The following is a 22,933-nucleotide window of genomic DNA, read 5'->3' on the forward strand; positions in this document are numbered from 1 at the left end:
GCAATCTCGGGATTGCTACCAGTGCCACGTGATAGTCAGAGTAGGAATCGCAGGATAGCGCAGATGAATACGTGGCTTGAGCAGTGGTGCAGCAGGGAGGGATTCAAATTCCTGGGGCTTGGAACCAGTTCTGGGGGAGGTGGGACCAGTACAAACCGGACAGTCTGCACCTGGGCAGGACCGGAACCAATGTCCTAGGGGGAGTGTTTGCTAGTGCTGTTGGGGAGGATTTAAACTAATATGGCAGGGGGATGGGAACCAATGCAGGGAGACAGAGGGAAACAAAAAGGAGGCAAAAGCAAAAGACAGAAAGAAGATGAGGAAAAGTGGAGGGCAGAGAAGCACAAGGCAAAGAACAAAAAGTTCCACTGTACAGCAAAATTCTAAAAGGACAAAGGGTGTTAAAAAAACAAGCCTGAAGGCTTTGTGTCTTAATGCAAGGAGTATCCGCAATAAGGTGGATGAATTAACTGTGCAAATAGATGTTAACAAATATGATGTGATTGGGATTACGGAGACGTGGCTCCAGGATGATCAGGGCTGGGAACTCAACATCCAGGGGTATTCAACATTCAGGAAAGATAGAATAAAAGGAAAAGGAGTTGGGGTAGCATTTCTGGTTAAGGAGCAAATTAAGGCAATAGTTCGGAACGACATTAGCTTGGATGATGTGGAATCTATATGGGTAGAGCTGCAGAATACCAAAGGGCAAAAAACGTTAGTGGGAGTTGTGTACAGACCTCCAAACAGTAGTAGTGATGTTGGGGAGGGCATCAAACATGAAATTAGGGGTGCGTGCAATAAAGGTGCAGCAGTTATAATGGGTGACTTTAATATGCACATAGATTGGGTTAACCAAACTGGAAGCAATACGGTGGAGGAGGATTTCCTGGAGTGCATAAGGGATGGTTTTTTAGACCAATATGTCAAGGAACCAACTAGGGGGGAGGCCATCTTAGACTGGGTGTTGTGTAATGAGAGAGGATTAATTAGCAATCTCGTTGTGCGAGGCCCCTTGGGGAAGAGTGACCATAATATGGTGGAATTCTACATTAGGATGGAGAATGAAACAGTTAATTCAGAGACCATGGTCCAGAACTTAAAGAAGGGTAACTTTGAAGGTATGAGGCGTGAATTGGCTAGGATAGATTGGCGAATGATACTGAAGGGGTTGACTGTGGATGGGCAGTGGCAGACATTTAGAGACCGCATGGATGAACTACAACAATTGTACATTCCTGTCTGGCGTAAAAATAAAAAAGGGAAGGTGGCTCAACCGTGGCTATCAAGGGAAATCAGGGATAGCATTAAAGCCAAGGACGTGGCATACAAATTGGCCAGAAATAGCAGCGAACCTGGGGACTGGGAGAAATTTAGAACTCAGCAGAGGAGGACAAAGGGTTTGATTAGGGCAGGGAAAATGGAGTACGAGAAGAAGCTTGCAGGGAACATTAAGACGGATTGCAAAAGTTTCTATAGATATGTAAAGAGAAAAAGGTTAGTAAAGACAAACGTAGGTCCCCTGCAGTCAGAATGAGGGGAAGTCATAACGGGGAACAAAGAAATGGCGGACCAATTGAACATGTACTTTGGTTCGGTATTCACTAAGGAGGACACAAACAACCTTCCGGATAGAAAAGGGGTCGGAGAGTCTAGTAAGGAGGAGGAACTGAGGGGAATCCTTATTAGTCGGGAAATTGTGTTGGGGAAATTGATGGGATTGAAGGCCGATAAATCCCCAGGGCCTGATGGCCTGCATCCCAGAGTACTTAAGGAGGTGGCCTTGGAAATAGTGGATGCATTGACAGTCATTTTCCAACATTCCATTGACTCTGGATCAGTTCCTATGGAGTGGAGGAGGGTAGCCAATGTAACCCCACTTTTTAAAAATGGAGGGAGAGAGAAAACAGGGAATTATAGACCGGTCAGCCTGACATCGGTAGTGGGTAAAATGATGGAATCAATTATTAAGGATGTCATAGCAGCGCATTTGGAAAGAGGTAATATGATAGGTCCAAGTCAGCATGGATTTGTGAAAGGGAAATCATGCTTGACAAATCTTCTGGAATTTTTTGAGGATGTTTCCAGTAAAGTGGACAAGGGAGAACCAGTTGATGTGGTATATTTGGACTTTCAGAAGGCTTTCGACAAGGTCCCACACAAGAGATTAATGTGCAAAGTTAAAGCACATGGGATTGGGGGTAGTGTGCTGACATGGATTGAGAACTGGTTGTCAGACAGGAAGCAAAGAGTAGGAGTAAATGGGGACTTTTCAGAATGGCAGGCAGTGACTAGTGGGGTACCGCAAGGTTCTGTGCTGGGGCCCCAGCTGTTTACACTGTACATTAATGATTTAGACGAGGGGATTAAATGTAGTATCTGCAAATTTGCGGATGACACTAAGTTGGGTGGCAGTGTGAGCTGCGAGGAGGATGCTATGAGGCTGCAGAGCGACTTGGATAGGTTAGGTGAGTGGGCAAATGCATGGCAGATGAAGTATAATGTGGATAAATGTGAGGTTATCCACTTTGGTGGTAAAAACAGAGAGACAGACTATTATCTGAATGGTGACAGATTAGGAAAAGGGGAGGTGCAAAGAGACCTGGGTGTCATGGTACATCAGTCATTGAAGGTTGGCATGCAGGTACAGCAGGCGGTTAAGAAAGCAAATGGCATGTTGGCCTTCATAGCGAGGGGATTTGAGTACAGCGGCAGGGAGGTGTTGCTACAATTGTACAGGGCCTTGGTGAGGCCACACCTGGAGTATTGTGTACAGTTTTGTTCTCCTAACATGAGGAAGGACATTCTTGCTATTGAGGGGGTGCAGCAAAGGTTCACCAGACTGATTCCCGGGATGGTGGGACTGACCTATCAAGAAAGACTGGATCAACTGGGCTTGTATTCACTGGAGTTCAGAAGAATGAGAGGGGACCTCATAGAAACGTTTAAAATTCTGACGGGGTTAGACAGGTTAGATGCAGGAAGAATGTTCCCAATGTTGGGGAAGTCCAGAACCAGGGGACACAATCTAAGGATAAGGTGGAAGCCACATAGGACTGAGATGAGGAGGAATTTCTTCACCCAGAGAGTGGTGAACCTGTGGAATTCTGTACCACAGAAAGTTGTTGAGGCCAATTCACTGAATATATTCAAAAAGGAGTTAGATGAAGTCCTTACTACTAGGGGAATCAAGGGGTATGGTGAGAAAGCAGGAATGGGGTACTGAAGTTGCATGTTCAGCCATGAACTCATTGAATGGCGGTGCAGGCTCGAAGGGCCGAATGGCCTACTCCTGCACCTATTTTCTATGTTTCTATGTTTCTATAGAACATTTGCTTCGGGAGTCTAGTGTCTGGCATGTGAACTATGTGGCCTGCCCAGCGAAGCTGATTGAGTGTGGTCAGTGCTTCAATGCTGGGGATGTTAGCCTGGATGAGGTCACTGATGTTCGTGTGCCTGTCCTCCCAGGGGATTTGTCGGATCTTGCGGAGACATCATTGGTGATATATCTCCAGTGACTTGAGGTGTCTTCTGTACATCGTCCATGCCTCTGATCCATACAGGAGGGTGTTCCTGTTTTTAAATCTACTTCCCCCTGAACAAAACATTGATTCTGCTTCAACAAATGTTTGTGGCAAATAATTCCTCAGTATAACCACCTTTTGTTGTTGGACAGAGACGAAAGCATGACTTTTAAAATTACATTATGACTGACTGACACCTGTGATTGTTACAGCGGTGAGCCTAAAAGTGCCATGACCATAGAAATGTGCTCCTTGTTAATTGCACTGACACTGTTAATGTACAAATACTGTGTGACGGACACTGTAGCTCATGTAGTATTTGCTCGTAAATCGAAATGGCCAATTTTAACCCCCTGCGCGCGACAAGAACGGGGCGTGTGAGGGAGTTAAGATTACGGCAGCATCTGTGCTGGATTTAACCGGCACGTTTCGGCAGGTGAAGACCGAACTGAGATGCAAAATTTGGGGTCTGATGGTGTAACCCTAAGGCCATATTAACATGTTTTCAGCGAGACCGACATCCGAGGAGGCTTGGAATAGGCCAGGAGAAGATCTGGGGCTGTTTCCAGCTGCAATTAAGGACAGAGTTAAAATCTTTAAAGGATCCTTCGGTCACGTAGTAAATTTATGTGCACCTAGCAATAGAAATAGGAGATCTTTTAATTCAATGTAACACATAGGATTTAAAATCGATATACAGTGCTGTAAATGATGGATCTAGCCTGATTTCCTGACACCCAGGAAACTTGGCCAACATGGATTAAAAATAGAAATACTGTTAAAATGAAGGCCCTCAGCCTCCTTCAAAGTTTTTCACAACCGACCCACCTCCTGAGAGCAGATTGGTCGCCCGGCCCTCATCCCACCCTCGTTAAAACCAGAAGTGGGCGGGCTTATGGCGGCTCAGGTTCCTGGTGCTGATCTTTAACATTTTAACTTCCCACCTGACCCAAACCCATCTATTTTGGGGGCTTAAGATTCCCCCCTTAGTCTGAGAAGGACGTTCTCAATCTCAGAGTTGGCAGACAGTAAGCAAAGAGTAGGAATAAATGGGTCCTTTTTAGAATGGCAGGCAGTGACTAGTGGGTTACCGCAAGGTTCAGTGCCGGTCCCCCAGCTATTTACAATATACATTAATGATTTGGACGAAGGAATTGAATGTAATATCTCCAAGGTTGCAGATGACACTAAGCTGGGTGGCAGTGTGAGCTGTGAGGAGGATGCTAAGAGGCTGCAGGGTGATTTGGACAGGTTAGGTGAGTGGGCAAATGCATGGCAGATGCAGTATAATGTAGATAAATGTGAGGTTATCCACTTTGGTGGCAAAAACAGGGAGGCAGAATATTATCTAAATGGTGACAGATTAAGAAAAGGGGAGGTGTTACATCAGTCATTGATAGTTGGCATGCAGGTACAGCAGGCGGTGAGGAAAGCAAATGGCATGTTGGCCTTCATAGCGAGAGGATTTGAGTATCGGAGCAGGGAGGTCTTACTGCAGTTGTACAGGGCCTTGGTGAGGCCACACCTTTAATATTGTGTACAGTTTTGGTTTCCTAATCTGAGGAAGGACGGTCTTGCTATTGAATGAGTGCAGCGAAGGTACACCAGACTGATTTCCGGGATGGCAGGACTGACATATGAAGAAAGACTGGATCGACTAAGCTTATATTCACTGGAATTTAAAAGAATGATAGGGGATCTCATAGAAACATAGAAAATAAGTGCAGGAGTAGGCCATTCGGCCCTTCAAGCCTGCAACACCATTCAATAAGATCATGGCTGATCATTCACCTCAGTACCTCTTTCCTGCTTTCTCTCTATACCCCTTGATCTCTTTAGCCGTAAGGGCCATATCTAACTCCCTCTTAAATATATCTAATGAACTGGCCTCAACAACTTTCTACGGTAGAGAATTCCACAGGTTAACAACTCTCTGAGTGAAGAAGTTTCTCCTCATATGTTTCTATGAGATCCCCTCTCATTCTTCGAAACTTCAGCAAATACAATCTCTCCTTATATGTCAGTCCTGCCATCCCGGGAATCAGTCTGGTGAACCTTCGCTGCACTCCCTCAATAGCAAGAATGTCCTTCCTCAGATTAGGAGACCAAAAACACATAAAATTCTGACGGGATTGGACAGGTTAGATGCAGGAAGAATGTTCCCGATGTTGGGGAAGTCCAGAACCAGGGGTCACAGTCAAAAGATAAGGGGTCACAGTCAAAAGATAAGGGGTAAGCCATTTAGGACTGAGATGAAAAGAAACGTCTTCACTCAGAGAATTGTGAACCTGTGGTAGAGAATTCCACAGGTTCACAATTGTTGTTGAGGTCAGTTCGTTTGATATATTTAAAAGGGAGTTAGATATGGCCCTCTGGCTAAAGGGATCAGTGGGTATGGAGAGAAAGCAGGAATGGAGTATTGAAGTTGCATGACCAGCCATGATCATATTGAATGGTGGTACAGGCGCGAAGGGCCGAATGGCCTGCTCCTGCACCTATTTTCTTTGATTCTATCTTGTTTCAGAGAAAGAGAGAGGATGCATCTTGCAAACAGCAGCCAAAGGGTGCCTGTACTTAAAAGTCTGAGCTAGCTTAGTATGGAAGGATTACCGTAGTTCAAGTGGAACAGAAAAGGGTAAAGGAGGACCGACTGGAAGTTTTCAAAATTATGGAAGGTTTTGAGGAGGAAATAGTGAAAGACTGTTTGCATCGGCCACAAGTAAAATAGATTGTAGATTATTACAAGAGAAATAAAGCTTAAGATTTTTTTTGGCAGAGGTTATTAATGTATCTCCATTGCTGTAATTGAAAGGGAAATGTTAAGTATTTGAAAAAGAAGAATTTAAAAAAGGATACAGGCAAACAACAGGGAAAGGAAATTAGATAGCTGCAGTTGAAGAGCAAGGATTAACTTACACACAGTCAAGAGGGGCCCAATGGTCTGTTTTTCTGCTGTAATTTCTATGATTCTACAGCAAGCAAGTTAGTAACTTGCTGCATGTCATGTATGGTTTTATCTCATTTCTACTGTATTATTGCAAGGCTTGTACTGTGGATTACATGCATTAAAGCCTTTATAGCAATAATCTAACATATAACAATAAACAATTAGTAAGTAATTAAAGGGAAGAAAACATACTGTGATGCAAGAATTATAATGTCATGAGCTTGTTTATCTTCAAGTTAACGTATTTATAACTCAGACTATTTACTCATATAAATTTGGTATTCATGTACCCAATTAAACTCGTATGATATGTTGTGGAATCACTAGCTAATTACAATACACAAAGAGAGGGTCATGTGTCTGAATGTGTGCTCATGAATTTTCAATCTGGGATACCCTATTAATAAAATAGCAAATATAGTATAATTATGTTTCACATATCTGAGATTGCAAAGCAGGTACTTGTCAATCATTGTAAACATGATCTTGTGTATGTGTAATCAACCTCCATCATATGCTCATCCAGTGGGTATATGTATCCATAGCATGATTCTCTACAATTCGAAGGGGTGGGCGGGTGTGGGGGGCGGAATGGGAGTGGGGCACAGTCCATCTAGATTATATGATTCCCTATGAATTTTTGGTGCTGTTTGGCTGTGGGGACCATTGTCTGGAAGTCTAGAGGGAAATCCAGCCTAACGTCTTTTCAGTCATAAGAAAGAAAGACTTGCATTTATACAGCGTCTTTCACGACCACCGGATGTCTAAAAGCACTGTACAGCCAATTAAGTACTTTTGGAGTGAAGTCACTGTTGTAATGTGGGAAATGCAGTCGCCAATTTGGGCACAGCCAGCTCCCACAAACAGCAATGTGATAGTGAGCAGATAATTTGTTTTTTTGTTATGTTGATTGAGGGATAAATATTGGCTAGGACACCGGGGATAACTCCCCCGCTCCTCGTCAAAATAGTGCCATGGGATCTTTTACGTCCAACTGAGAGGACAAATGGGGCCTCGGTTTAACGTCTCATCTGAAAGACCGCACTTCCAACAGTGCAGCACTCCCTCAGCAATGCACTGGAGGTCAGCCTAGATTTATATGCTCAAGTCCCTGGATTGGGACTTGAACCCACAACCTCTGACTCAGGCAAGAGTACTACCCACTGAGCCACAGCTGACACTGTGAGATCCAAATACCCTAGCAAGGTAGCAAATGCATTCAATTTCACGGGTGGTCTGCATCGTCTATCTGTTCTCCTGGTGGTCTAGGAAGAATTTGTATCCATAATATACAATTTCCTTGACAGTCTAGGGAGGCATCTGTCTTCGGTATTCAATTTCCTGGTCATAAAATGGATTAAGTTCCAATATCACTGGCATTCTACAGGATTATTCATTATAGCACACTCCAAATGGTGTGGGAGTTAAGTCAGTTCATGTCAAAGTGCTCTTTTAATAAATTAGTTGTGCTGGCAATGCTCGCATATTATGCATACACACTTGTTTCAAGATGCTTGCAAAGGAATAACAGAGAATACACTCTGGGGCTTTGTTGGTATACTCGACCTGATCCATGTAGTTTTGAAATCAAAACTTCAGCAGATCTAATTACAATTCTCACTTGAGCATTTGTATTTTTGGTAGCTGGAATTTTCTCATTCTAGCCACAAATATGATGCTGAAATCTTCTCATTGTATAATGCCACAAACAATTATACTCAAGAACACGTGATTGTTTCTCTTAACTATAAGAAGTTATAGCTGAAATAGAAACATAGAAACATAGAAAATAGGTGCAGGAGTAGGCCATTCGGCCCTTCGAGCCTGCACCACCATTCAATAAGATCATGGCTGATCGTTCACCTCAGTACCCCTTTCCTGCTTTCTCTCCATACCCCTTGATCCCTTTAGCCGTAAGGACCATATCTAACTCCCTCTTGAATATGTCCAATGAACTGGCATCAACAGCTCTCTGCGGTAGGGAATTCCACAGGTTAACAAACTCTCTGAGTGAAGAAGTTTCTCCTCATCTCAGTCCTAAATGGCTTACCCCTTATCCTTAGACTATGTCCCCTGGTTCTGGACTTACCTAACATCAGGAACATTCTTCCTGCATCTAACCTGTCCAGTCCCGTCAGAATTTTATATGTTTCTATGAGATCCCCTCTCATCCTTCTAAACCCCAGTGAATACAGGCCCAGTCGATCCACTCTCTCCTCCTATGTCAGTCCCACCATCCCAGGAATCAGTCTGGTGAACCTTCGCTGCACTCCCTCAATAGCAAGAACATCCTTCCAAAGATTAGGAGACCAAAACTGAACACAATATTTCATGTGAGGCCTCACCAAGGCCCTGTACAACTGAAATAAGATCTCCCTGCTTCTATACTCAAATCCCCTAGCTATGAAGGCCAACATACCATTTGCCTTCTTCACCACCTGCTGTACCTGCATGACAACTTTCAATGACTGATGTACCATGACACCCAGGTCTCGTTGCACAACTCCTTTTCCTAATCTGCCGCCATTCAGATAATATTCTACTTTCCTGTTTTTGCCACCAAAGTGGATAATCTCACATTTATCTACATTATACTGCATCTGCCATGCGTTTGCCCACTTACCTAACTTGTTAAAGATGAAATAGCAGCGCATTTGAAAAGCAGTGACAGGATCGGTTCAAGTCAGCATGGATTTATGAAAGGGAATCATGCTTGACAAATCTTCTAGAGTTTTTTGAGGATGCAACTGGCAGAGTGGACATGGGAAAACCAGTGGATGTGGTGTATTTGGACTTTCAAAAGGCTTTTAACAAGGTCCCACACAAGAGATTAGTGTGCAAAATTAAAGCACATGGTATTGGGGGTAATGTATTGACGTGGATAGAAAACTGGTTGGCAGACAGGAAGCAGAGAGTAGGGATAAACAGGTCCTTCTCAGAATGGCAGGCAGTGACTAGTGGGGTGCCGCAAGGTTCAGTGCTGGAACCCCAGCTATTTACAATATACATCAATGATTTAGATGAAGGAATTGAATGTAATATTTCCAAGTTTGTGGATGACACTAAGCTGGGTGACAGGGTGAGCTGTGAGGAAGATGTTAAGAGGCTGCAGGGTGACTTGGACAGGTTAGGTGAGTGGGCAAATGCATGGCAGATGCAGTATAATGTGGATAAATGTGAGGTTATCCACTTTGGTGGCAAAAACAGGAAGACAGAATATTATCTGAATGGTGACAGATTAGGAAAAGGGGAGGGTACAACAAGACCTGGGTGTCATGATACATCAGTCATTGAAGGTTGACATGCAGGTACAGCAGGCGGTGAAGAAGGAAAATGGCATGTTGGCCCTCATAGCTAGAGTAATTCAGTATAGGAGCAGGGAGATCTTACTGCAGTTGCACAGAGCACACACTCTATGAGGCCACACCTAGAATACTGTGTTCAGTTTTGGTCTCCCAATCTGAGGAAGGACATTCATGCTATTGAGGGAGTACAGCGAAGGTTCACCAGACTGATTCCCGGGATGGCAGGACTGAGGTTTAAGGAGATACTGGATCAACTGGGCTTGTATCCACTGGAGTTTAGAAGAATGAGATGGGATCTCATAGAAACATATAACATTCTGACAGGATTGGACAGGTTAGAGGCAGGAAGAATGTTTCCATTGCTGGGGAGTTCCGGAACCAGGGGTCACAGTCTAAGAATAAGGGGTAAGCCATTTAGGACCGAGATGAGGAGAAACTTCTTCACTCAGAGAGTGGTTAACCTGTGGATTTCTCTTCCGCAGAAAGTTGTTGAGGCCAGTTCGGTAGTCATATTCAAAAGGGAGTTAGATATGGCCCTTACGGCCAAAGGGATCAAGGGTTATGGACAGAAAGCAGAAAAGGGGTAGTGAGGTTGAATAATCAGCCATGATCTTATTGAATGGTGGTACAGGCTCGAAGGGCTGAATGGCCTGCTCCTGCACCTAATTTCTATGTGTCTATGTTTCTATGTCTAAGTCACCCTGCAGCCTCTTAGCGTCCTCCTCACAGCTCACACCGCCACCCAGCTGAGTGTCATCTGCAAACTTGAAGATATTACACTCAATTCCTTCATCTAAATCATTAATGTATATTGTAAATAGCTGGGGTCCCAGCACTGAGCCCTGTGGCAACCCACTAGTCACTGCCTGCCATTCTGAAAAGGGCCCGTTTATCCCGACTCTCTGCTTCCTGTCTGCCAACCAGTTCTCTATCCACGTCAGTACATTACCCCCAAAACCATATGCTTTAATTTTGCACACCGAATGTAATTGAGAAATCTGTAACTGAAGGAAATATCAGTTTATTAAAACATCTGCTGATATTTCCTTCAACTGAAGTCAACAGTATTGCATAACACTACAGTACATCAACGAGGACCTAAAGAAAAATATCTTTCAGGGTGTGTCCAGTGTTTGTCATTTAAGAACATGCTTCTTGACTTGATTTGTATTTCCTTAGTTATGAGCTGTTAATAATCCAGATTTTGACAAGTTCATGTCCCATAACAGGTAACTTACACAGCTTAGGATGTCCTTATTACCTGATCGCATTGATAAAAGTGCATGGGCAATGGTGTTTGTAGTTAACATATTGATTTTCTATTCAACAGATGTAGGCTCAGTTGAAGGTCTGGCATATCATAAAGCTTGGGATACTCTTTACTGGACAAGTTCTACAACATCAACTATTTCAAGGCATACGATTGACCAAAACAAGTTTGGAGCTTTTGACCAAGAAATCATAGTTGAAATGTCTCCTGATGACCATCCTCATGTGCTTGCCTTGGATGAATGCCACAAGTAAGGAGGTCATTTTTTATAATTCATTAGATTCATCATTTGTAATGATCATTTTAGCAAAATACTTCTTTCTCATTACCTAGCACTATATAAAAACAGTGAGTAACTTGAAAGAAATGTATTTATTTTACAATTGTTGTATGTTTATTTTCACTGCTCAACATGTGGAAATTATCTGTTTAGGTAAACTTGTGTATCATTCCTGGATAAGAACATAATAAGAACAATAGAACATAAGCAATAGGAGCAGGAGTAGGCCATACGGCCCCTCAAGCATGCTCCACCATTTAATAGGACATGGCTGATCCGATCATGGACTCAAGTCCACTTCCCTGCCCGCTCCCCATAACCCCTTATTCCCTTATCGGTTAAGAAACTGTCTATCTCGGCCTTAAATTTATTCAATGACCCAACTTCCACAGCTCTCTGGCAGCGAATTCCACAGATTTACAACCCTCAGAGAAGAAGTTCCTCCTCATCTCATAGAAACATAGAAACATAGAAAATAGGTGATGAGCAGGCCATTCAGCCCTTCTAGCCTGCACCGCCATTCAATGAGTTCATGGCTGAACATGAAACTTCAGTACCCCCTTCCTGCTTTCTCGCCATACCCCTTGATCCCCCGAGTAGTAAGGACTTCATCTAACTCCCTTTTGAATATATTTAGTGAATTGGCCTCAACTACTTTCTGTGGTCGAGAATTCCACAGATTCACCACTCTTTGGGTGAAGAAGTTTCTCCTCATCTCGGTCCTAAATGGCTTACCCCTTATCCTTAGACTGTGACCCCTGGTTCTGGACTTCCCCAACATTGGGAACCTTCTTCCTGCATCCAACCTGTCCAAACCCGTCAGAATTTTAAACGTTTCTATGAGGTCCCCTCTCACTCTTCTGAACTCCAGTGAATACAAGCCCAGTTGATCCAGTCTTTCTTGATAGGTCAGTCCCACCATCCCGGGAATCAGTCTGGTGAATCTTCGCTGCACTCCCTCAATAGCAAGAATGTCCTTCCTCAGGTTAGGAGACCAAAACTGTACACAATACTCCAGGTGTGGCCTCACCAAGGCCCTGTACAACTGTAGCAACAGCTCCCTGCCCTTGTACTCAAATCCCCTCGCTATGAAGGCCAACATGCCATTTGCTTTCTTAACCGCCTGCTGTACCTGCATGCCAACCTTCAGTGACTGATGTACCATGACACCCAGGTCTCGTTGCACCTCCCCTTTTCCTAATCTGTCACCATTCAGATAATAGTCTGTCTCTCTGTTTTTACCACCAAAGTGGATAGCCTCACATTTATCCACATTATACTTCATCTGCCATGCATTTGCCCACTCACCTAACCTATCCAAGTCACTCTGCAACCTCATAGCATCCTCCTCGCAGCTCACACTGCCACCCAACTTAGTGTCATCCGCAAATTTGGAGATACTACATTTAATCCCCTCGTCTAAATCATTAATGTACAATGTAAACAGCTGGGGCCCCAGCACAGAACCCTGCGGTACCCCACTAGTCACTGCCTGCCATTCTGAAAAGTACCCATTTACTCCTACTCTTTGCTTCCTGTCTGACAACCAGTTCTCAATCCACGTCAGCACACTACCTCCAATCCCATGTGCTCTAACTTTGCACATTAATCTCCTGTGTGGGACCTTGTCGAAAGCCTTCTGAAAGTCCAAATATACCACATCAACTGGTTCTCCTTTGTCCACTTTACTGGAAACATCCTCAAAAAATTCCTGAAGATTTGTCAAGCATGATTTCCCTTTCACAAATCCATGCTGACTTGGACCTATCATGTTACCATTTTCCAAATGCGCTGCTATGACATCCTTAATAATTGATTCCATCATTTTACCCACTACTGAGGTCAGGCTGACCGGTCTATAATTCCCTGCTTTCTCTCTCCCTCCTTTTTTAAAAAGTTTTAAATGGGCGGCCCCTTATTCTAAGATTATACCCCCTAGTTCTAGTCTTCCCTATCAGTGGAAACATCCTCTCTGCATCCATCTTATCAAGCCCCCTCATACATTTCGATAAGATCACCTCTCATGGATGAGAAGGCAAGCAATTGGCCTGCTTCCAGTTTTCTTGAATAATATTCCTGAACTTGTGGCTGGGTTGACACAAGAGATTGCACCTCTTGAGAAAGCACCTTGCTTCCATTTCATGGTTCCTCCAAGTGACCTGGCTAAAATTTCTATATTTCTATGTTTCTATGGAGAGATCACAGAGTTGATTCCTTCACGCTAATGAATTTCTAGTCTCCATTCTGCTACTTTGGAAAATCACTAAGCAAAGATTCAGCCATAATGAACCTGATTGGAAAGGATTTCTAATGCAGTAAATTCTTCCAAAGTCAGATGGCCATAGGCTTCAGTGGTGGTGCCTGGGTAATGCCTACTCTTCCCTCTTGGATGCATGGTCAAGGGACAAGAAAAAAAAAACTACTTATATGCAGGACAGGAAATGTTGGAAATTGCCTTTTCAGGCTTTCTCTGGTCGCTTTAATAATCAAGTTCTTTGTAAATCAATCTGGTGGATATATTGTGTTTAATCAGAGTTTAAGACAGAATACAAAACATTAGGTATACAGCAAAAACATATGACCGTGACGAGTATTTGATACCAATCCTGATCGGGCAAATGGCTGGCATGCATGAGCAGTTCTCTGGCTTGTGGCCTCTTTTTCTCCTGGAGCTTTCTTTCGTAAAGTATGGGATTGTCAAAGAGCAATCGACCAGCATAGCTCCCAGTAATATCCCTCTACCGTTTTGTGGGAATTGGCCTGCAGGGTGTTACTTTTGTTACATTCTTAGGGGTGGACCTGGAATGGGATATTGACAACACCTTTTGGCTTATTGAGGTTAGAAACATAGAAAACAGGTGCAGGAGAAGGCCATTCAGCTCTTTGAGCCTGCACCACCATTCAATAAGATCATGGCTGATCATTCACCTCAGTACCCCTCTTTAAAAGTCTTTATCCAATCATGCCTTGAGTTCTTTGTCTACACTTGCTGATGAAGACCCACCCTAAAGGAGGGGTCTTTACAACCATTTCTTGTTTAATGATTTTGAAGGCAATCCATCCATTTGGACTCCTCTTATCTCGTCAGGCCCTGTTCTCCAGTTTCATTCTCAAACACAACCTTGGGCCATTAAAAGAGAGGCCCTTTTTATTAGGACCATCTTACGCCACCTGGTTGCCATGAAAACACTTAACTCCCATTAGTTATACATTTTATGTCTTTTATACTAATACACTTTTATAGTTAAACAATTGCCAAATTCTACCTTAGTAGAATTTATTAGTCATAATGGAAGAAACATTAGGTCGGGCCTTCTTCCGAGGCACTCCCTCGGAATCGAGGATGACTTGCTTCCACGCTAAAAATGAGTTCTCATGTAACTAATGAGTCCTTTGTGGGACCTACAGTCTCTGTCACAGGTGGGGCAGACAGTGGTTGAAGGAACGGGTAGATGGGGTGCTGGGTTGCCATGTGCTCCTTCCGCTGTTTACGTTTGGTTTCAGCTTGCCAAATTAAAGACCAAGTCAAAATGTTATGCATTCTCTAATCTATCTCATTAAAGCATTGAGGCAAGTCTTCCAGGAAAGTGAAAGTTCATTCTTGGGTAACATAGCGTATGCATTAACCCTTTACTTGCCTCGAGCAGGAACATACAATCATTTTCAGGTAACCCAAATTTCGAACAGAAAGTACATATTCCTTTAAAGAAAACAAATTGTGATAATATGGTGAAGCAATTCGGGGTGTCCTGAGGTCATGAAATGCAGTCTATAACTGCAAGTTTGTTGTATCTTCCCTTGTATGATTTCAGGATGTTGTACCATATGAAACATAACTTTAAAATAATATGTTGGTAAAAATGTATATTTTCTCTGCCATAGAGCAACTCGTCTTAAAAAAAATCTAAATAATTCACCCCTTTTCGAACTTAAAGATAAAAAGAAACAATATTTATGATAAAAGGAAATGTTTGTGTTTTTTTGTTTGTGTTCTTTTTTTTAAATACAGTTAACGTTTGAGAAATGGGTTCAAACACTTAAATAAAAAGCACAGGGAAGAACAGATGCTAAAGCTAATTAATTGTTTTTCAAAGTAGTATTGCTCACTTTGGCCCTACTTAAATGGATTTGGAAAAAAATATCTAATTGGTGATTTTCATAAATTATTGTTTTTTTGTGATAGTAACATATTGCTATAACATTTTTCATTGTTTTCAGTCCATAACAGCGATTATATTCATTAGTTATTTTATATTTTTAAGAATATGAATGCTATGCAAAATCACATTCATTGGAAATTGTTTAAATGATTTCATTCTCTAGGGACCATGCGATTCACAGTTCAAACATTGTTTGCAGCTTAGATACCTTGTTTTGAATCTAGCCCAGACAGATGGGGTAGAATGGTTTCTTCTCTCTGATGGCTTGGTCTTAAATTAAATCAATTCCTTGTGGACAGTGAATCTACAGTGCACAATCTGTGCTTGAATTTAGCAGTAATTTACAGTATCACACATAAAAAATGACAATAGAATCTATGGGAAATGGAAGTGTTACTTTTATATGGTGCTGTGAAACTTTAAATGACCTGCTTTAATAAAGCAGTGTGGGAGAAGGTCGTTTTTTTTTAAAAAGCGGTACCAGATTTCACTTCACAACAACAGTGTATAAACACCTGTAAGGTGTTTCATTTCCTACTCGGTCATTCTTCCTTTGATAGTCATACCTTTCTAATCCCCAGAAGAAATATTAAAAATGTCTGTATGCTAGTGTAAGGATAAGCGTTAGGTATAAGGCAGAGCCAAACCCCGATCCCCAAAATTCATATCATGAGTCTCCTGGGATTAGAAAGAGAGGTGCATTTCCAAAACGAAACCATATATGCATATGCATTCCTAGTGTGCTGTCGATGTTTTCTTCCCCTACCATTTAATCAAAAAAGTCTTGAGGAGCAGAAATTCAGTACCACTATTTTTGAGGTGGTGTCACCGCCCGAGCGCTAATTTTACCGCTAGGCGTTAGGAGCGGGCTCCAAATGCCAAATTCAGTTTTACACCCAAAGATGAGAGAGCCGCGCTAAAAAGTGGCGTTGCACACTCATCCTCGGGCAGGAGCTCAGGAGGCCGACTGAATTTCACATCGGGAGTCTGCCGCCATGCTAGCTAGAAAACGGGAAGAAAAGGGAAGAAAGAAAAAAAAAACACTCAAACTTCTCCAACCCACACACAAACTTTCCCGCTGTTGCAACTAATGAATAAATAAATAAATAAATAAATAAATAAAACTTGCCTTGCTCTCTGACCGATTATGCCCAAGTTCCGCTGTTTACTCACCACTTTTTCCAGGCTGTAAGAACACCTGCCGGGAAGGCCTACATTCAAACTAAATATCGTAACAGAGGCACCAAGGAGGCATTGCATGCTGGATGACGTCACCACGTGGGTGGCGTTAGCCGGCGCACGGTTAGCTCTTGGCGCCTCTGTCAAAGAGTCGACTGAATTTCTGCGCAGGCGTGGACGCCGCTTACTGTCAAAGGTAGGCCTTTGCCGCCCATTAGCTGCCTCCCATGCATGGTAATGGGTGGCGGTAGAAACTGAATTTCGACCCCCTAATGTATTACTTTAAAAAAATTCAATACAAAAGCAGCCTACTCCAAAAAAAACGGCGCAAATACTAGGGAAAATTGAGCCATAATGTTTATATGTCAGATCAGCAAAAAAGTAACTGTAATTTATGGATCATTGGCATTTAAAAATTTATTGATAAATTGTTATATGACATTTCCTGTAGCAGATTCAGGATATTATGTGCAAACTAACATTTTTTCACAAGATTTGACATTTTTTTTACCTTATGTAGCTTAATGTTCTGGACAAATTGGAATGAACAGCAGCCAAGTATAATGAAAGCAACCTTGTCTGGAGGAAATGTTCAGATCATTGTTAGCACTGACATTTTCACACCAAATGGACTTACGATTGATCATAAAGCAGAGAAACTGTATTTCTCGGATGGTTCCGTAGGAAGAATTGAAAGGTGTGAATATGATGGAACACACAGAAATGTAAGTCGATAATTTTATGTTAAAAACAAAGAACTTGCAATTAGACTGCACTTGATCCAATTCATAGGACTTCTCAATGAAGTCATGTTGAAGTGTTGTCACTTCTTGTTGTGTAGGCTAATGCCACAGCCAATTTGCACATGCAACCAGGAAATGAAATGAATGACCAGTTTGCTCTTTGGCAGAAACCGGGCAGGGAGGAAGTTAATATTGGCCAGCTGACTTACCCACCCATTCCACTTGGATCTCACCATCTGCATTTGCTCTTTTGAGCAGGCAGCAAGGACACGCATCTGAAGCCTGCTGTGTTTCCGATTGCAATTTTAACTGTGGAAAGCCATTGTATTTTCCCCACCGGGAAAATAGAGTAGAAAGAGGACTGAAGCTAGAAGAGGCCGTTTAAGCTAAGTTTTTTTACACTTTCCTTGTGGAGCCAAGAGGAACAGGAGTTTGCATCTGGGTCCAATAAGGAAAGTTTAGGCCTCCACTGCGGCACATCACTCTACCTTGCCATGACTATCCCATAACCTGTTTCCCGCGACTTGCCTTCTTGCCAGTGGGTCTTCTGCCACCTAACTTTACTGCTCCCACCTGCCGACCACTCATTGCTTCCTTATGGATGGGAAGCTGACCAGCAACATGCAGATGAGGGCCGGGAGTTAAAAGCACACAGGCCTCACACTGCCAAGGTCATGGAATTTGGTGCTTACCTTGCCCCCTGCTTACCTGAATCCCACTCCAGGTTAAAATTAAGACTTCAGAGATGAGAGTGCAACCACTGGCCAAACAGACAAGTGCTTGTGTGGTGATGAATAAGCAAATACATTCAATATTTGCTATTTTCATTAGAATAGAGGAGCTTATGGGCTGAGTTGCTAGAGATGTTTAAAATTATGAAGAGATGGGACAGAGTAGATAGAAACAGATTGTTTCCAGTGATTGAGGGGTTAGCATGAGGGGACATACATACAGGATTAAATGTAAATGATTTGGGACAGAGAGCAAGAGAAACTTTTTTTACACAGAGGGTTGTGAGGCTCTGGAGTGCACTACTGGAATTAATGATTCAAGCAGAAACTAAGGGCTAGAATTTCATAACAACCCGGCAGTGCCCGATTGCCGCCCAAAAGACCACTAAACATAGAAAGATAGAAACATAGAAAATAGGTGCAGGAGTAGGCTGTTCGGCCCTTCGAGCCTGCACCACCATTCAATATGATCATGGCAGATCATGCGCTTCAGTACCCCATTCCCGCTTTCTCTACATAGCCCTTGATCCCTTTAGCCGTAAGGGTCACATCTAACTCCCTTTTGAAAATATCTAATGAACTGGCCTCAACAACTTTTTGTGGTAGAGAATTCCACAGGTTCACAATTCTTTGAGCAAAGAAATTTCTCATCATCTTGATCCTAAATGGCTTACCCTTTATCCTTAGACTGTGACCCCTGGTTCTGGACTTCCTCAACATGGAAACATTCTTCCTGGATCTAACCTGTCCAATCCCATCAGAATTTTATATGTTTCTATGAGATCCCCTCTCATTCTTCGAAATTCCAGTGAATATAAGCCTAGTCGATCCAGTCTTTCTTCATATGTCAATTCCTGCCATCCCGGAAATCAGTCTGGTGAACCTTTGCTGCACTCCCTCAATAGCAAGAATGTCCTTCCTTAGATTAGGAGACCAAAACTGTACACAATATTCAAGGTGTGGCCTCAATAAGGCCCTGTACAACTGCAGTAAGACCTCCCTGCTCCTATACTCATATACCCTAGCTATGAAGGCCAACATGCCATTTGCCTTCTTCACCGCCTGCTGTACCTGCATGCCAACCTTCAATGACTGATGTACCATGACACCCAGGTCTCATTGCACCTCCCCTTTTACTAATCTGTCACTATTCAGATAATATTCTGCCTTCCTGTTTTTGCCACCAAAGTGGATAACCTCACATTTATCTACATTATACTGCATCTGCCATGCATTTGCCCACTCACCTAACCTGTCCAAGTAACCCTGCAGCCTGCAGCCTCTTAGCATCCTCCTCACAGCTCACACTGCCACCCAACTTAGTCTCATGTGCAAACTTGAAGATTCCTGCCGACAAAATCTTTCCCCCCGAAAAAGAAAAAAAATCCGTCCAGCGAAAAGAATGGGCATTGCACCTCGATTCCCAGCAAAAAAGGTGAATTTTGGGTCAATTGGGCGGTTCTTTAGAAAATGGCTGATAATAAATTTACTAAAATTTATACCGAGGCTGCGGGTTGGGCTGAGGAGAAGAAAAACAATATATTTTTAAAAGCATAACATAAAAAATCATAAAAACCATTCTCATGACCCTTTTAACTTAAATCACAATAGAATTTTAAAATAATTAGTAAAAAAACAATTACTTACCTTTTTCTTGCAGAGCTACTCGTGGGCGTTTTTTTTAATACTTACCTACGGGTCACCGCTGAGCCAAATATCACACCATGGCGATCTGTGGACTCCTCAGCGAAACTGCCGCCGTAATTCAGCTGGGCAATTTCTCACTGACCCGGTTATCGCCTAAAATGGCCAATACTGCTAAGAAACTGGGCGGTGAGCCATTGCAAATTCTAACCCCATGTCAACATTTTAAGAAAAGAGAGGATAGGTGGTTGAAGGAAAAGAGAAAGCGAGAAATATGGGAATAGGGTGGGTACATGTGAGCAGGATTACTGCTTGTGTGGAGGATAAACACTAAGCAGACTGTTTGGGCAGAACCTATTTGCTTCCATCTAATTATTTTCCATCTAATTCAATATAAAATAACTGAGTGAATAGCATTTGGAAAATATATTTATCTAGAACCACTCCGGTTATTCACACCACATTAAATTTCTGTCAAGAAAATGAGTTTTGTTCATGTTGAATATTTCATGGTATTTACTACCAACATTCTATACAACCATTTGTTTTTTTATTAACCTGTACTAGAAAATGTATTTTGGCTTTTCACAAACAGAATTAAAATAAAACAGATCAAATAGTGAGTCATGTTAAGTGTGTACTGACAGTCACTGAATGTGATGGAGAACCAAGTTATTTATTGAGTCGTCATTGAACGTACCATATTTATGGGTAATTCCTGTTGTATTATCTAGATAATGGCACTTGTAGATATGTGTGATCATGATATATATCACAATTACAATTAGGGACAAATAGATTATTTTTCCATATTGGTGCCACTCAGTGTATGATTTTTGGAGAGTTTGGAACCATGCAGTACATTTTTTTAAAGTAATCAAGTAAAGTACAAGACTGGTTTTAAGAATGCATCGAATTATATCATTCTAGATGAGACAAACCCAGTCATCACCTCATTTAAACAAGTGTGTTTAAGATTGAAAGTTGATTTTGATTTTGTTCTCATAATGTGGCTTCTGCTGGCAAGACTGCATTTATTAAGCATCTCGAGATACCCTGAATAGATGGTGATGGGACTTGAACTGCTGCAGTCATTGCAGTGATGGTGCTCCAATAGTGCTAAGTAGGGAATTGCTGGATATTGATCCAGTAATACTAAAGGAATGGCATTATATTTCCAAGTCAGGATGGTGTAGGAGTTGGAGGTGAGCTTGGAGGTGATGCTGTTCTCCTGAAATTGCTGTTCTTGTCCTTCTCGATGGTAGAGGTCACAGGGAAAGGAGATGCTATTTGATATCATGAATTGCAATCCTTGGATTGCTGTGCTATGGCCTAATGAACATCATAAAAGTGAAATTAAAGGTGAACAAAATCTATTTGTTGTAGTACTCGGAAGCACATTCCTTTTTTGTTGAACACTATATAATTGCAGAAGGTAACATTAAATTTCCCATGTGTTCTTTCCAGTCCTTTCACTTTATTTTTTTCCATTATTTGACATTTCAGACCACTGTTCTCTATGCTCAACACTTTCAGTGTAGCAAGACACGGCAAGCAAAACAATTTCTCTAATTGGCCTTTTTACGTTATTAGTTTCCTCTTTTTGCTGTCGCCTATGACTTTCCACTAGTCAGTAGACTACATAATTCTTAATTTTGCCATCCCATGTTGGCAGTTCACTTAATCTCAATGGCTTGGACCATTTTATACCCCAAACTGACCCTTTTTATTATTTCTATATTATCTTTAGTATTGTAAAATCTATATTGCCTCAACCCATTAAGAGTCATTGTAAATTGCAGTTCAACATTGATTAAGGGTACAATTTGTAGTGATTAAAACAGATTAATCATTGATAATAATTGCTCTGAAATTCATTAATCATTATTTAGTGCACAAAACGTCATTGAACTTACTTTCATGACATGCCTCTGTCACCAACAGCTCATTAAAATTTGCCATTTCAAGTTCATCTTAAGAGCTTAGAATGAATGATTAATAAGAGCAGTTTAGGCATTTTGATCATCACACAGATTGCTAAATGATTAATTAGGTTTCAGTACAAATGGCAATAGAAAATTCTAAGAATAAAAAACTAGAGTTTCTCGATTAAAACTATTTGTTTGTAGCAATCATTAGTATTCAATAATCACTTAGAGTACAATTAAGCAGAAAATGGTCAATTAGCAATGTTATCATTGAGTCAGATAACATAATACTGCTGCGAGACATGAGAATTATTGCTGCACAAACATAGCTGGTTCTCCTACCATGTGCTTAACTCTATTAAAATATTCAACAAAAGTGCTGATAAGAATTAGATGAAGAGGGGTGTGAGGAGGATTGTGTGGAGCATAAACAGGAGTTCAGACCAGTTGGGCCAAATGGCCTGTTTGTGCTGTAAATTCTAGGAAATTCCATGTAAAGTATTGAGAAATAATCAAAATAGAGTATATGTTTCCTGATTGTCACTATTGTTCACGTACACAAATCCATAACTTTAGTTCAATAACAATTTTCATTATCATAACTCATCTTTGGCCAAGAAACAGCTTTTAATGTAATTCTCCATGTTGTGCTTGCAATGGCACAGGTCGTTCTGAAATCTGGACCAGGCACTTTCTTCGGCTTAGCTATTTATGGTGATTACATCTTCTGGACAGACTGGATGCAGAGATCTGTAATGCGTTGTGATAAGTACACAGGAGGAGATGTTAAAGTGCTGCGTTCAGACACAGCACATCAACCTATGGGAATTATGGTTGTAGCAAACGATACCAACAACTGTAAGTTGCACTTAGTTTGATGACATTTTTCCTAGTCGGTTATTGGATATGTTGATATATATTATATAATACTCTATCTGCTATTTTAAGTGTTTCATTGTGATAAAAACATCGTATTGGACGACAGCTGTGATGTTCTAAACTTCCAGTAATTACTGTGAGTCAGTAGTCAGATAGTTCCTGGTCTGCTGCTGCCACTAAGTGAGCTTTTCCTACAATACTATATCTTAACGGTACCTTTAAGTCCTTGAAAGCAGCAATGTTGAGGAGCTGCTCTAGTTTCCTCATTGTTGGTGTTAAGAACATGCTGTAAATAATACCAGAGGAGTTTGGTATCATACGTCTCACTCGTCCAGATTTAATC

General features: G+C 41.8%; 1 protein-coding gene across 1 annotated transcript in view; it reads left to right on the forward strand.

Annotated features, from left to right (window-relative positions):
• Positions 1–22,933, forward strand: part of LOC139253819 (low-density lipoprotein receptor-related protein 1-like) — a 2,398,725-nt gene that overhangs the window by 1,889,691 nt on the left and 486,101 nt on the right. Inside the window, exons 43-45 of the mRNA XM_070873585.1 lie at positions 11,107–11,296; positions 17,186–17,390; positions 22,377–22,569. Coding sequence (XP_070729686.1) covers positions 11,107–11,296; positions 17,186–17,390; positions 22,377–22,569 — 588 coding nt within the window. The remainder of the gene's footprint in view (positions 1–11,106; positions 11,297–17,185; positions 17,391–22,376; positions 22,570–22,933) is intronic.

This window comes from Pristiophorus japonicus, chromosome 3 (genome assembly GCF_044704955.1).
Source record: "Pristiophorus japonicus isolate sPriJap1 chromosome 3, sPriJap1.hap1, whole genome shotgun sequence".
Lineage (NCBI taxonomy): Eukaryota > Metazoa > Chordata > Chondrichthyes > Pristiophoridae > Pristiophorus > Pristiophorus japonicus.